The sequence below is a fragment of the Symphodus melops genome, assembly GCF_947650265.1.
Source record: "Symphodus melops genome assembly, chromosome: 17".
Classification (NCBI taxonomy): Eukaryota; Metazoa; Chordata; class Actinopteri; order Labriformes; family Labridae; genus Symphodus; species Symphodus melops.
In genome coordinates, this window is record NC_136707.1 from 20,227,196 (window position 1) to 20,241,125 (window position 13,930).

General features: G+C 35.7%; 2 protein-coding genes across 2 annotated transcripts in view; both read left to right on the forward strand.

Annotated features, from left to right (window-relative positions):
* LOC306837630 (nuclear GTPase SLIP-GC-like) overlaps positions 1–13,930 on the forward strand; it is a 96,664-nt gene that overhangs the window by 25,708 nt on the left and 57,026 nt on the right. The window contains exon 20 of the mRNA XM_079365374.1: positions 9,280–9,358. Coding sequence (XP_079221500.1) covers positions 9,280–9,358 — 79 coding nt within the window. The remainder of the gene's footprint in view (positions 1–9,279; positions 9,359–13,930) is intronic.
* On the forward strand, positions 631–7,538 carry LOC306837633 (nuclear GTPase SLIP-GC-like). Its single transcript, XM_079365377.1, has 16 exons — positions 631–693; positions 1,584–1,665; positions 2,000–2,112; positions 2,315–2,344; positions 2,558–2,588; positions 2,733–2,819; positions 3,777–3,870; positions 4,596–4,812; positions 4,914–5,132; positions 5,552–5,758; positions 5,936–6,105; positions 6,338–6,431; positions 6,516–6,603; positions 6,698–6,819; positions 7,040–7,213; positions 7,327–7,538. The coding sequence occupies exons 2-16, from the start codon at positions 1,599–1,601 to the stop codon at positions 7,486–7,488; spliced, it is 1,875 nt and encodes a 624-aa protein (XP_079221503.1). The 5' UTR covers positions 631–693; positions 1,584–1,598; the 3' UTR covers positions 7,489–7,538.

Here is a 13,930-nt window from a genome sequence, read left to right on the forward strand (position 1 = left end):
AGTGCAAGTCCCCGAAAACAACCTGAATGATTCACTCTGACACATGCCTGTTATCTTTGCAAATAATTAAGCACATTAATTAAAAAAATTTTTAAACTTTTGTTAGGTTTTAAATTTCTTCCATTTATAGAAACGTTCAACATTTGTCCTTCACTTTTGTCTGATAGCTGCAGAACACAGCAACGGCTCCAGAGGGGAAATATGGAAAAGTAATTAGAAATATATAATTTACTGTGTGTGTCTGACAACAAGGGAGAAAAGCAAACTCAACTGGTCATGATGGTTAAAGAAAAAAGGTTGTGATTATTGTTTTTTAAATTTTCTCTGTGAAAAGAAGAGATAATTCAAGTTAGTAAGAAAAATGTCAAATCAACTTGTGAAGTGTGATTGTGAACAAACAAGTTCATGAGGAAGTAAAAGTGCTGATGGCAAGAAGGCGGGGCAGAGAGAGAGATTGTGAATTTAAAGTTGAATGAAACATCGCTTCCATTTACAGGAAGAGGAACATACTGAGAGTGATTTAAGTGTCAGGTCATGTATTCTCTTGTTGTATTTGACAAGACTGAAGTGATGGAGGTTTAATGACTGCTTGAGATGTTTTTGTTTTTTTACTTCATCTGAGAGTATTCATACAGCCATCTGTGGAGATTTCTGGACTTGTGTTAAGGATCGTCTACAGACTCCAAAGGAATTGTAAGTAAAGTGGCGTTACATAAGATGAGAAAGGAAAAGAGATAGGTACTTTGTAAGTAATTTTCATCAAACTTAAATTTAGCTGAAAGATTTTCGAGGAATTGGGATTTTTTAAAATGTTTTTTTATAATTCAGGTTGTAGATTCTTTCCTATATTCATTACATTAGAAATCTACATTTTTACTACAATTTAAAGGCACTTCCATTTCTACAGTGCCATTTGTGACCACTGTTCTTGTAATGTTTATGGATGCATGTGAACTACAGCTTTTGAAACCAAATGTACTAAATGTTTTATTGTTAGAAGTTAAAATAAAACTCAAGGTTGTTTTTACTTATAATCAGTGTTTTATGTTGTATCACTGTTGGAGGCATTTAAATCTAACACTACCTTTGTGGGCCATTCTGACAAAGATTTGTCTTTTAGCAGCGAACATACCGTACTTGAATTTCCCGTGGGATCAATAAAGTATCCATCTATCCATTTATCCATCTATCCATCTATCCATCTATCCATCTCTCTATCTAGTTACATTAAACTTTCATTTAGCTTTTCCATGGCACCTGTTCTTGTGCAATCCCTGATTCTTTGCCCAACATCTCTGTTAGAGCTGTTGTGACTGTGAGCTCAGAAATGTTGAAACAGCATATTGTCTGCAGTCCACCATGCAGGTGGAAGCATGCAGCAGCCTCTGATGCTTTCAAATGGAGATTTAATCTGTGAGTGGAACCTACTGTATGACCTGACGGATATTTCCCAAATAGTCACTTTGGACCTTTTCTTGTTCATAACTTCTTGTCTTTGTCTAATTACATTTAATTAACAAACATGTCTGCAACATTTGAAGTTGTAATAAAATATTTTATATTATTATATGATAACTTTACAGTTGCTGTTTCCTGTCATGGATGATTTTGTTAATACAAAATTAACTGAATGGGGTCTCAGAGAGTGGATAGAAAAATTTCAAGGTGAAGTATTATCATTCTTTTTGATGGTCACAGCATTTCCCACCAATACTGAAACATTTAATAATATGCAATTAATAGACAATATTACGCACTCTTATATCTCTCCATTAATGCATGTCCCTGGGGGATTAATAAAGAACATTGATCGTTAATTTTACCTATGGTCAAGTAAGTCAAATGCTTAGAATTTGCCACCCTAGCTAATAAAAATAAAAAATGTGCTGTAATATGGCTCTGCAATACTCGCAACTTACACTTCACAGAATTTCAGCATTTCACACAATGGTTTGGTTTTGCTTGACTAAGGTCTTCTGAATTGTTTTCCTAATAACAGATCAAGGCGTTGATGAGGAAAGTTTTTACTGTCTCGAGGATAATGACATCGATAACTTGATCACAAAAGTTGGACCAAGGGCAAAATTCAAGAAGAGACTCAAGTCTCTGAAGGTAATACTCTAAATTGCATCAATAATTTCTCTAAAAAATATTTTCACTAATTATGAATTTTTATATTTTCCCTTTGACATTAGGCCGAGAAAAATGCAACAAATCAGGTAATTAATTTATTTTTATTCTCCAAAGTGATTTAAAGTGTATGATAAAATATTACATTGCTTTGGAGTGATGATTTTCTTAACATTGTCAACAGGAACATGAAGAAAATGATGATTCTGCTCAGGTAAGGATAAAACACATTTTTCAGGGATACCGTTGTTATGTTTGTGCCTCTATTATTTAACAATGTGCAATAGAATTACTGATGTGTCCTGACAAAAATCCCCATCATATTTGACTGAATTAATAGTGGACTGATGGACTCCACTTCCTGAGGTTTTGTCACACTCGAGCTTTGATGATATCTGTTTCAATGTGTCTGATATTTCATCTTTAGGTTTTGGCAAACAGTAACAGAAGTGATAAAGGTAAGGTCTAAAGTATCTTATGTATGATTTATGGTGAATCTGCTTCTGTAACAATGATGTCTAGCTTTGACAAATCAACTGTTTGTATGTTTTAATATTAAAAGAGGTAAAAAGCTCTTTTTGTTTTTCAATGAAAAAAATAAGGGAAAAGAACGCTGGAGCTTCAGAGGGAGTCCGGTGGATGTCTACCACCACCAAGAAAGAAACAACAACAGGACTCCACATATGCAGGTTTGTATGTTACAATAAGAACAATTACAATCACCAGAACACCACAATAGACTGGAATAGTAATGACATATTTTTGTAGGCCAACCAAGAAGTAGCCTTGCCATGGCGAAATGATGTTTAATCTCACTGACAACCACTGTAGTCTCAGTTAGCCACTTGTTATCAAACGCAGTTTTAAGTTTGCATGAAACCTTGAAAATTCTCAAGTGGGGTCTTAGCAAACGTAGTTTATCTCTTCCAACAAAACGTCAACATCTCTTAAGCTTGTGTTAACCACAAACCTTCTTTCAGGAGTCTAACCACAAACCCATTCAAAATCATTGACATTGACTTTTAGAGTTTAGAACCCATGTCGCTAAAATGCTAACTGACTTCTAGGTTTTAAGACTCATTCCTGTGCCAGCCAATCACCAGCATACATGCATTGTGTCATGACTACATATTAAACCTTAGGTGTTTCTTAACATGTCATAGCATTGATATCAATCCCTACATTACTTCATAAATCAAACAATGACTTAATCAATGGCCTGAGCAGCTCACAGGGCAGCACAAGTATTAATATTAGTTTCTGCCAAGTGTAGTTCTCATTTGCATGTCCAGCACGGACACTGTTTGACTAACAAATGTACATTAACAAACCTGACTAACAAGACCAACAGGCCCATGTTAGTCTTAAAATGAGGTGTGGTCAGGCACAGTGTTTGGGCTTTGCTATGGATGCCAAATATTTTGTTTTGTACCATTCAGTAAATATGTTTACTGTAGTTTTTTTCAATATTGAATTAGCTTCCTTTTCCATCTTATGTTTGCTGCTTTGTTGGTACTCTCTGAATTATCCTTAATTGACATTTAAAAGAAAGGCTATCTCACACTTTTCCTTTTTTTACTTGTTTTTTATTTAACATGGCACCTAATTAATACACATGTTTCTTTGTCTTTTTATTTCTCCAACAGAAAGATTCGAGGTGTCTAAAGTGAGAACCATCATGGAACGTGTTCGTAACAAAATACTCGAAGGAGAAAAAACAAAGCTCAATGATTTTCTAGAGTAAGAAAAAAAAGAAATATATCAAATATTTGCTTATGTGTCACAAAAAAATAATGACTGGCCCTCGGAGCTGGTTTTCATTTTTGCACTTTATGGTGTTACATGTCAGAAAGTTTCACAAAAACAGAACATACTCATTCATCAGCGCAGATAAAGGGATTGCATTGTTTTTGTTGCATTTTCTAGAGCTACAATAAATCCTTTAACACGAGAATTCGTTGTACTATTTATATTGTTCTGTGCAGACTATCCTCATACCGGCACTTTTCCATGATGATTGCCTTTCACAAGTAAAAAAGGCATGTTGTAACGCTTAAAGGCTTAAAACCCACCTCAACTTTAGCTTTAAGCCTGTCACTAGGTTGACTGACAGTTAGGTTGAGAGAGCATTAACAACATGACGGCAGCTGCCGATGAGTGTCTGGAGCCCCCCGTCTAAAAAAAATGGATGATGTCACTCATCAGTGTACAAGCCGGGGTCCTCCCCCAGGAAAAGGTTTTGGGTGAACCTTTTTACTGTGTTTGGTTCTAATTCTGTGCAGCAGTTTATCATCAAACAGATGTGTGTGAATAGGATTCATATTTATATGGTACTCTATTATGTTGCAATTATAACATGATCCAATGGTGCATAATTGAAAGCGGAAAGGCAGAGAGCTTAACATTTGACACCTTTAAAGTAATATTTTTATTTGAATGAACACATTTGAATTCTTGTACAACAGGGAAAAAATCAGGGACTTGAAGACAGAAAAGAAGGAGCTGGTTGGAGTCTTTGGAAGAACAGGGGCTGGAAAAAGCTCTTTAATAAATGCTATCCTTGGAGAGAAGGATCTCTTACCTTCAGGAAGTGTCCGTGCTTGTACCACAGTCATCATTAACGTGGAGGCTAACAAACAGAACCAGAAGTACGAGGCAGAAATTGAATTCATCACAAAAGAGGTAAAATAGGGTGAACATGAACATATCCTTTAATCCATAGTCTTTATAAATCATGTACAGTATAACTAAAAATGAAACAAGAATATCATTTTATTTTTTAGGAATTGAAGCAGGAGTTGTGGTTCTTGTTAACCTTCATCCTGAATGAGAAAGAGAAAGGTACCGATGATTACAATGATGCTGTTGAAATGATGTCAGCGCTGTATGGAGAAGAATGGGGGGAAAAAAACCCTTCTGTGGATCATCTCATCAACGACAAACATTTCAGAGAAATTCCAGAATTTATCGTTTCGAAGACGAAAATCTTGACCTGTGAATCAGTAAGAAAGACAATAAATCTATAGTATTAGCCTTATGTGCAATATCTTTTGTGTTTTGATATGTATAACATTTAAATCTCAGACCGATAGTGATATCTGGTATCTACATTCTGCCTCACTGTTTAAGTATTGCTTAATTTTGGGCAAGTTGAAAAAATGTTGACTTAAACTCAGTAAATCAATAAAGGACTTTAGGAGAGATTGATCTTAATACTTAACGTCTCCAGCTCTATATCAAATTAGAAATACTTTATCAATCCCCAGGGACATATTCAGTAGTTTGGTTTCCTTTATTGGAAAGTTTTGGCCTCGGCCGATTAGTTTATAGATTGTTTGTGTAACTGCTTGTCAAAAATTTGATTGTTGTTCTCTTCATGGTGCATTTAAATAAATCTGTAATCTTGTTTTTGATGTGTCAGGCTAAAGAGCTGTCTGCAAGACTTGTGAAATACACAAGAAGCAGATCAGAGGACGGAGCAGGAAAAGACATAAAGAAATGGTTTTGGCCTCTGGTGAAGTGTGTGACTGTCAGGGTGCCAAATAATGACCTTCTTCAGAATGTCACACTTGTTGATCTTCCTGGAAATGGGGACCGCAACAAGGGCAGAGATAAGATGTGGAAAGAGGTAATTCATTTCAATGCATCACTTTTATTATAATAATAATAATAATTATTATTATTATTGTTTTTCTTAAGTTTAACATTATTTTATTACAAAACACTGATATTGACTTCATTGAAATGCAATTCTCTGTTATTATTAATACCTTATATTCACGATTAACTTGGATTATCCGTCTAGGTTGTTCAAAGCTGTTCCACTGTTTGGATCGTGGCTGACATTGAGAGAGCAGCATCAGAGCCAGAAGCATGGGAGATTCTGCAGAGTGCCAGCAGCATTATGGGAAATGGTGGCCAATGTCAGAGGATTCACTTCATCTGCACCAAGTCTGATGAAGATTCAGGTGATTCGTAAGTGATTTTTTTAACAATAGATTTAAAGGTAGACGCTGTGGTGTGTCAGTGTCTACTGTGATGTATTTATATATCATCAAATTAATATTTTCTATATTTTATTTCTATTTACTTTGTGTTTTCATCCTGAGAGGAAAGAAAAGCACATCATATTGAAGAAGTTGGAGATTGACTTTTCAGGGCTTCTATAATGTATGAGGTACTGCCTGATACTGATCTCTACACACAGTTCAGAAGATGGTGATCGTGCTGCCATATTTAAGACGAACATGCGAGCCAAGGATGAAGTGATGAAAGAATTCAGGAAATTAAAGAGGGTTCAGGTGAGTTGTGAAATTTCAGAAAATGTAAAGTAAAGGTCTCTTTTAAATGCAATCCTGACCTTAATGTATTCATTATTCATGCAGACACAGTTCAGTGGTGACTGTTTCAAAGTGTTCACAGTGAGCTCCAAAGAGTTTCTGAAGAAAAAAAGGCTCAGACCAGAAGAAACTGGTAGGTGGAGCCCATGGATGACTTTGTAAATAAAATATTTTTCTGTAGTCAGTTTCTCTGGATATAATTGCTGTCTGTTCTTTTAATTTTATAGAAATCCCTAAACTACAGGAATTTCTCCAAGAACTGAATGACTCTCACTCAGAGACACTGAAGTATGTGTCAGGAGCATATGGGCTTCTTTCCCTCATTCAAGGTGCCGGCTGCAGAGAAGTGGTAAGATCAAATAACAAAGTTTAGGTGTGTGGTAAAAACTGTTGGCTGCTGTCTACATAAGACTGTTACTTTTTTAATTGTTGGTCTATTTGTATAAACATTGACACAAAACGTTATGACTAACAAATGTTCCATTAATTAAAATATGAAGGAATTTTGTCAAGAAAATGCTAAAGTGTTTGGTTTTTTTTTAAATTACAATTTTTTTCTTTGATTACAGGCTGGCGTAAAAGAAAATGTGTGTCGAGACCTTGAAAATAACTTGGAACTGGCAGTAAGTAAAGTCTCGAACACCATGGAAGAGTCCTACAGGACTTTTACAACGTGCCTCAAGGAGGGTGTTGAAGAATCCAAAAGTTCATGGGAAAACGTCTTAAAGAAGTTCTTGTATCCCGTATGTGTTTTCATTTGTTATTCCTTTACCCAAATAATAGATTTTTCACTTGACATTTAAAAGTTAATCATCGAAGGAAATGTTTGTTTATGTTTTTTTTGTTGTTGTTTTAGACTAAAGTAAAAGGAAGTGCTTTTCACATGAGATTAAAGTCCATTGTCGGAAACAACGGCGTCTACAAACCAAGAAAAGGGAAACAACTAAACCTAAATGAGAAATTAGCTTCAAAGCTGATGGAGAGCATCGATGAGGAATTTAGAAAGACCTTCCCGTAAGAAGTTACTAAATGAGGAAAAGATAATACCTCTTCAAATGGCAAATATAATTATAATATAAAGATGTTTGCAATGGTTATTTAAAGTCATTTAAATCTATTAACACAATAAGTACATGAATCCATTTCTTCAATTTGAACTTTTGTCAATATTTGATCAATGAAAGATTTACTTGTTAACATGTTTCAGAAATGAATCAAAATGTGATCCATTCAACGGGGCCATCAGTTCCTTTTCACTCGGCACAAAGACTCTGGCTGAAAAGTACAAAGGTGTGCAGCTGCAACTGGAATTTCTCAGGACAGAGGTAAGAGACAGTGATGGTAACGTCTCATCTAATAGTTTTGTTTAAAACTGTTTGTCAAAGTAAAGGAGACTTAAGAACGGGGCGAGCAAGTCAACCAAAACGCTTTAGCCTGTTAAAGCCTTTATCATTGATATTCATTGATCATGTAGACAACCATCAATAAGGTCCATGTTAGTATTTCAGATATAGAACATTTTACTGTTTTTCATCTTCTGTTGTAGGAAGAAAAAATAAAAGCAAAACTCGACAAAACCATCCGAGAGCGTAAGAAAGAAATCTACAACAGCCTGACGACATCAATCGAGGAAAACATGCAGAAGTGTTATGATGGTAAGATGTTGTTATATGAAACTTGACACCAAATCAAAACAAATAAATGTCATTAATGTGCATTTATAACCATTTTCTGTTTCACTGTAGATGCAAAACAATGTAGAGGCCCAGGCTCTCTGAAGTCCATGAGGGAGATCATTGAGGAGCATGTTTATGCAAAGAAGGACGTCATGTTTGTGGAGGCGAGAGATGTGATGATTTCAAATCTGCGAAAACTAATGGTTTGTCATATTTCACAGTTCATTGTGAGGCACCTAATATAGTATTAGATAGTAAAATGTGTTTTGTTACACACATTATTCTTCATGATGTCATGTAATTCACTTGAATGGTTTTCCATATAAAAGTTGAATGTGCATCATTCTGAAGTTCTTTGAGACTTCAGTTAAACAACTTCTTTTAAATATAAAGACGAACTCACAAAAGCTTTTTGTCTATCGATTACTTTTCTGCTTTCTGAGCAGCCCAGAGAACACAAATTTAAACCTTTGATTTATGTATGATCCAGTAAATCCTAAAAAAAAGTATTTTGGTTATTGGTGTTAAATATATGTTATTTAGAAGGTAATCCAGAAGACACTGAGGGAAACGATGCTGAGGTCAATCGAGCTCTCACTGAAGACAGATGATCAATCAGTGCCAGGTAAAGTCAATGTTTTCGAAGTAACTTTGTTTTTAGGGATAGTGTTGAAGCACTGGAAATTGCTCCTGATTCCTATTTTAAATCCATATCTGTCAAGATTAATTTTTTATTGTGATTAGAAGGGAAATGCCAAATCAGGCTGCTGTGGTGAAATCCACCCACATTTGTTATGGTTAAACTTTACAAAAATTTATTTTCAAGAATTTTGTTCAGTCTGTCATTAATGATGAACTATTACTAGTTCTCAGCACTGAGCGCATTCAGAATCCAGTGCTCTTATCATTGAAAGATGTGTTGATTTCAGAAGACAAATGTTTTTTTTAATATAATTAATTCCTTAGTTTATCATTTAATTTATTAGAAAATAAAAACAAAAAGACATTTGATTTCTTGATATTGTGGCTTTAACACAGGAAGTGACTTGTCTACTTAGCTGTGCTGCACACCAAAGTGCTTAAAGGTGTAAAGACATGTTTTCAGTGCTTACAGTTTAACTTTTGTTTCTTAGATGTCAAAGAGGACTTTGAAACGGTGACAAAATACTACAAAGACCTGAAGAGAAATCCACATGAAGGATCACCAGTCAGGTAAAATGTGTTTAAAAGTAGATAATGATCGGATTTTAAACTGTAAAAATTATTTCACTTATTTTTGTAGCATTTGCTAACAATGCTTCTATTCACACCAGTGCTGATCAACCCGGCCCGTCAGCTGCACAGGTAAGTTTAAGTTAAACTCCTGATTAAAAGTTAAAATTCTCATAGACAATGAAATGGTAACATGAAAGTCATCAGTAGAATATCACAAGCGTTCTGTTTAACTCTCGTGTGGTTATTTCAGGGTTACTACGTGTTTAACCACTGAGGGTCCCACTGAGAACATGGAGAAGTAAAACAAGGCTTCTGGATCTGGTCTCAACCTTTTCATCAGATGTTTATTTCTGCTGTCTTTGAGTGATGTGTTTTCAGGTTTGAGTTTTTTTGATGTGAGTTTCATACATAGAGATTTGAGAGTAGTGATCGGACAGTTTTCCTTTTGATTGATCGTGGGCCTCAGGTCAGAAATAGTGATGGGTTTTGGTGGTAATCGGGGATGATGTGTTTTTTATGTTAATGGTTTCTTTTTTGACCTTTTTGCCTTTATTAGAAAGGACAGCTAAGAGAGACAGGAAACAGGAGGAGAGAGTTAGAGGATGACATGCAGCAGAGGGCCGAGTCAGATTCAGTCCCCACAGCCTCTGCTGAGGAATATAACCTCTGTACATGAGGCGTGACAGAACTGTAACCGACCTCTTTTCAGCAAGACATCAACTTCTTTAATAGCTTTTTTATACTCTAAAAATATGTGGGAATGATTTTGTGTGTTTTTATTTTATGAATCTAGAAGTGGATGATTTGATTTAAACCCTGCCCTTTCATTGATTATTATATTTCTTATTAAATCTTCAACCAAAATCAAAGAATTGAGATTTTAGTGGTTTCAAGGGATGATCTTTCTTTTTTCTAGTAATAGTTAAAGACAGAACACTTTTAGTGCAAAAGAAACTTTTAACTTTGTGATTATAAAAAATATTCAAGTTCATTTTATTTTCAGACAAACTTTTCTGGTTTCCTGATATTAACTGTACTGTACAATGTTTGTTCTGTTTTAAAGTCTTGATAATGAATTCATTATGGTGCATCATGCAATAAAACTCAATCAATTGTGAATGTTGTTTGTCTTTATTGTGAATTTGGTATAAAAGTTCTGCAGCTGCCAAAACATTTCTATTCAACCAAATGTGCTGTAAATCCGTGAAGTCGGCTCTCGTGTCTCCTCGATCCTCTCTCCTCCGTTCACGATCCTCAACATGGCGGGTCTGGAACTACTTCCGGTTCGGCAGAGGTCCGAGGAGATTGCTTTATAAGGGAACCGGAACGTACCTCCTAACTTCGGTTTGTTCGTTGTTTCATCAGTCCCAGAGGTTGGGGGTCTGTTTCTTCCCCCAGCCATCTCAAAACCTTCCAAACATCTCTGTTAATGATGTCCTTTGTAAAAAAACATTTCATCATGTAAAGTTTAAGTAGCGCCCCCTATCTGCTATGAAGACTAAATAAGCAACTTTGTTTACTGTTTGTGTGTTTTTGACTTTTGATCATTTGTATTTGCTGAATGTTTACTATTAACGTATTCATTTTATGCAGCATGTTCATTCCTTTTGCAGCTCCACGTCTCCATTATATTTGTTTTCAACCTTTTTTTTCAAGTTGCATGTCTACTGATTTTGCTGCCTGTTTTGTCCTTTACAGAGTGTTTGCACTTTTTGTCCATCATATTAAAGTAACTTAATGTTTCTCTGACATCAGTTTCTGTTCTGACAAATTGGAGTTCCAATAGAGTTTCCGAACAAAAATCAACAAGCAAAATTCAGACTCTTAAACTAACCTCTGCATACTTAGTGTTTGCTTCTAGATAGATAGATAGATAGATAGATACTTTATTGATCCCGAGGGAAATTCAAGGCATCCAGTAGCAGTATACAGACAGGCAGGACACAAGACATTAGTTACAATACACACCCGCTGTCCCCCCTCCCCTCTGTATACAAATCCCCCAAACAGATTTAGCAGCCCCTATGTGACTAAGAATAAACATAATTATATGTTAAACCTGTGCAGTTAGCATTAGCAGTTAGACTTAAAACTAATATAGCATAATGTACATAACCTGTGAGGAGAGAAAAACATGTGTTGGTTAAAAGAGACCTGTAAACAGTTAAAGAGCCTTAGAAACAAAGTGCTGACCTTTAGAAACTAGTTACATGTGCATGTACAGAGGTGTTTGAGCTTATGCCAGAGGTGTGAGTACAGTCATTAAACAGTCAATGCAGGAATGTAAATTGGCTCACCAACTTAAAGGAGCAGTGATTTGCATTAAGTGTCCTAGACAATATGGTGAAACCAGGAGTGGTTAGGGTAATTATCGTTAAGTACCCAACTATTGAGGGGCAGATTAGCATTAAGTGTTGGAGACAATAGAGTGAAACTTGACCTAATTAGGGTGATCATGTCAACCCTTACAGATGTAGCATAACACAACAGTAGGATGAAACCAGACATGACTAGGGTGATTATCTTTAAAGTGACCAGTGCTCATTAAAGTGACTATCAATATGCATTACAGTGTCCAACTGGGGGCTGACTCTGAGGTCAGCAGTGCAGGTGAGGAGTGAGAAAAAAGTGAAAAAAGATTCCAGGGATCACCGTGCGCTTCTTCCCTGCCGTGACAGTGAAGTGTTATACAGTCTTATTGCCAGGGGGACGAAAGAGTTCTTGAGTCTGTCCGTGGAGCACGACTGTGACAGCAGTCTTTCGCTGAACATTCTCCTCTGCCCGGTGAAGGTGCTGTGCAGAGGGTGGTGTGTGTTGTCCATGATGGAGAGCATTTTGTCCAGAGACCTCCTCTCTACCACTGTCGAGAGGAGGTCTCTGGACAAAATGCTCTCCATCATGGACAACGCTTCTCATGAAGTCGAAGCATTTTCTTTTTAACTTTGTAATATTACACTTTCCTGACATCAGGCAACCACACACAAACCTACAGCAGTAAACCTGTGTAGAAGGTGGCTCATCGTATTTGCCTTATGTTTTGTTGGAGCAATCTTTTATCCTGAGTTTAACTTTTGGGTGTGTTGTTTAGTGAGTTAACGGCTGTTGATACTTTGAACCGGAAATTAATTAATGTTCTCACACATGTCAAGCACTATATTTTTTTAATTCATGAAGATAAATAATTGAGTACACACATCAGAGTGGTTGTTGCTCTTGGTTTTAGATTGTGATGGCATTTTTTGTTTTATACAAGAGTTGTGTTGCAGTAAGAACTGCACTGAGGCAGAAACTGTTGGCCTGCTTTGTGAACATATAATACAGGTGTGGTTCATCATAACATATCTACGCTACAGCAACAAAGACACTCCTATAAAACCTGTTTATGAGTTACATTTACATACAGCTGGTGGATATATGTTAATTGTTGACTGCACAACCCTTTCAAACGTTTCATTAAAGTCAATGAGAAGAACATCCCAGCCCAAATCACTTTGGACTTTAAACACTACATCTACCATTTAATCAAGTTTATAGAGGTATTAATAAAAATGTTCAAACGTTAAAACTCAGAAAAAAGAATCCTACTGTCCCCAGTTAACCCTTTCACTGCTAGATGTTATGATTGTGTACAAAAGAAAAAATGATCCGTTGTCTCTTCAGAGTTTCAGCTTCACGTCTCAAAAACAACCAGTAAGATTCACTCTGACACATGCCTGTTATCTTTGCAATTAATTAAGCACATTAATTAAAATACAGACCTTTAGCTAAGTTTTAAATTGGGTCCATTTATAGAAACGTTCAACATTTGTCCTTCACGTCTGTCTGATAGCTGCAGAACACAGCAACGGCTCCAGAGAAGAAATATGGAAAAGGAGAAAGAAATATATGATTTACTGTGTGTGTCTGACAACAAGGGAGAAAAGGAAACTCAACTGGTCATGATGGTTAAAGAAAAAAGGTTGTGATTATTATTTAAAGTTTCTTTGTGAAAGGAAGAGATAATTGAAGTTAATAAGAAAAATGTTGAATCAACTTGTGAAGTGTGATTGTGAACAAACAAGTTCATGTGGAAGTAAAAGTGCTGATGGCAAGAGGGCGGGGCAGACAGAGAGATTGTGAATTTAAAGTTGAATGAAACATCGCTTCCATTTACAGGAAGAGGAACATACTGAAAGTGATTTAAGTATCAGGTCACGTAACCTCTTGTGTATTTGACAAGACTGAAGTGATGGAGGTTTAATGACTGCTTGAGATGTTTTTGTTTTTTTACTTAATCATCTGAGAGTATTGATACAGCCATCTGTGGAGATTTCTGGACTTGTGTTAAGGATCGTCTACAGACTCCAAAGGAATTGTAAGTAAAGCAGTGTTACATAAGATGAGAAAGGAATAGAGATGTCATTTGTTTTAAAAACTTACAACTTCAAAGTTAGGGTTAAAAATGTCCTTCATAAGTCATTTTCATCAAACTTAACTTTATAAAAAAAGATTAACAAAACTGAAAGATTTTAGAGGAATTGGGATTTTTTTTAAATGTTTTTTACAATTTCAGGTTGTAGATTCTTTCCA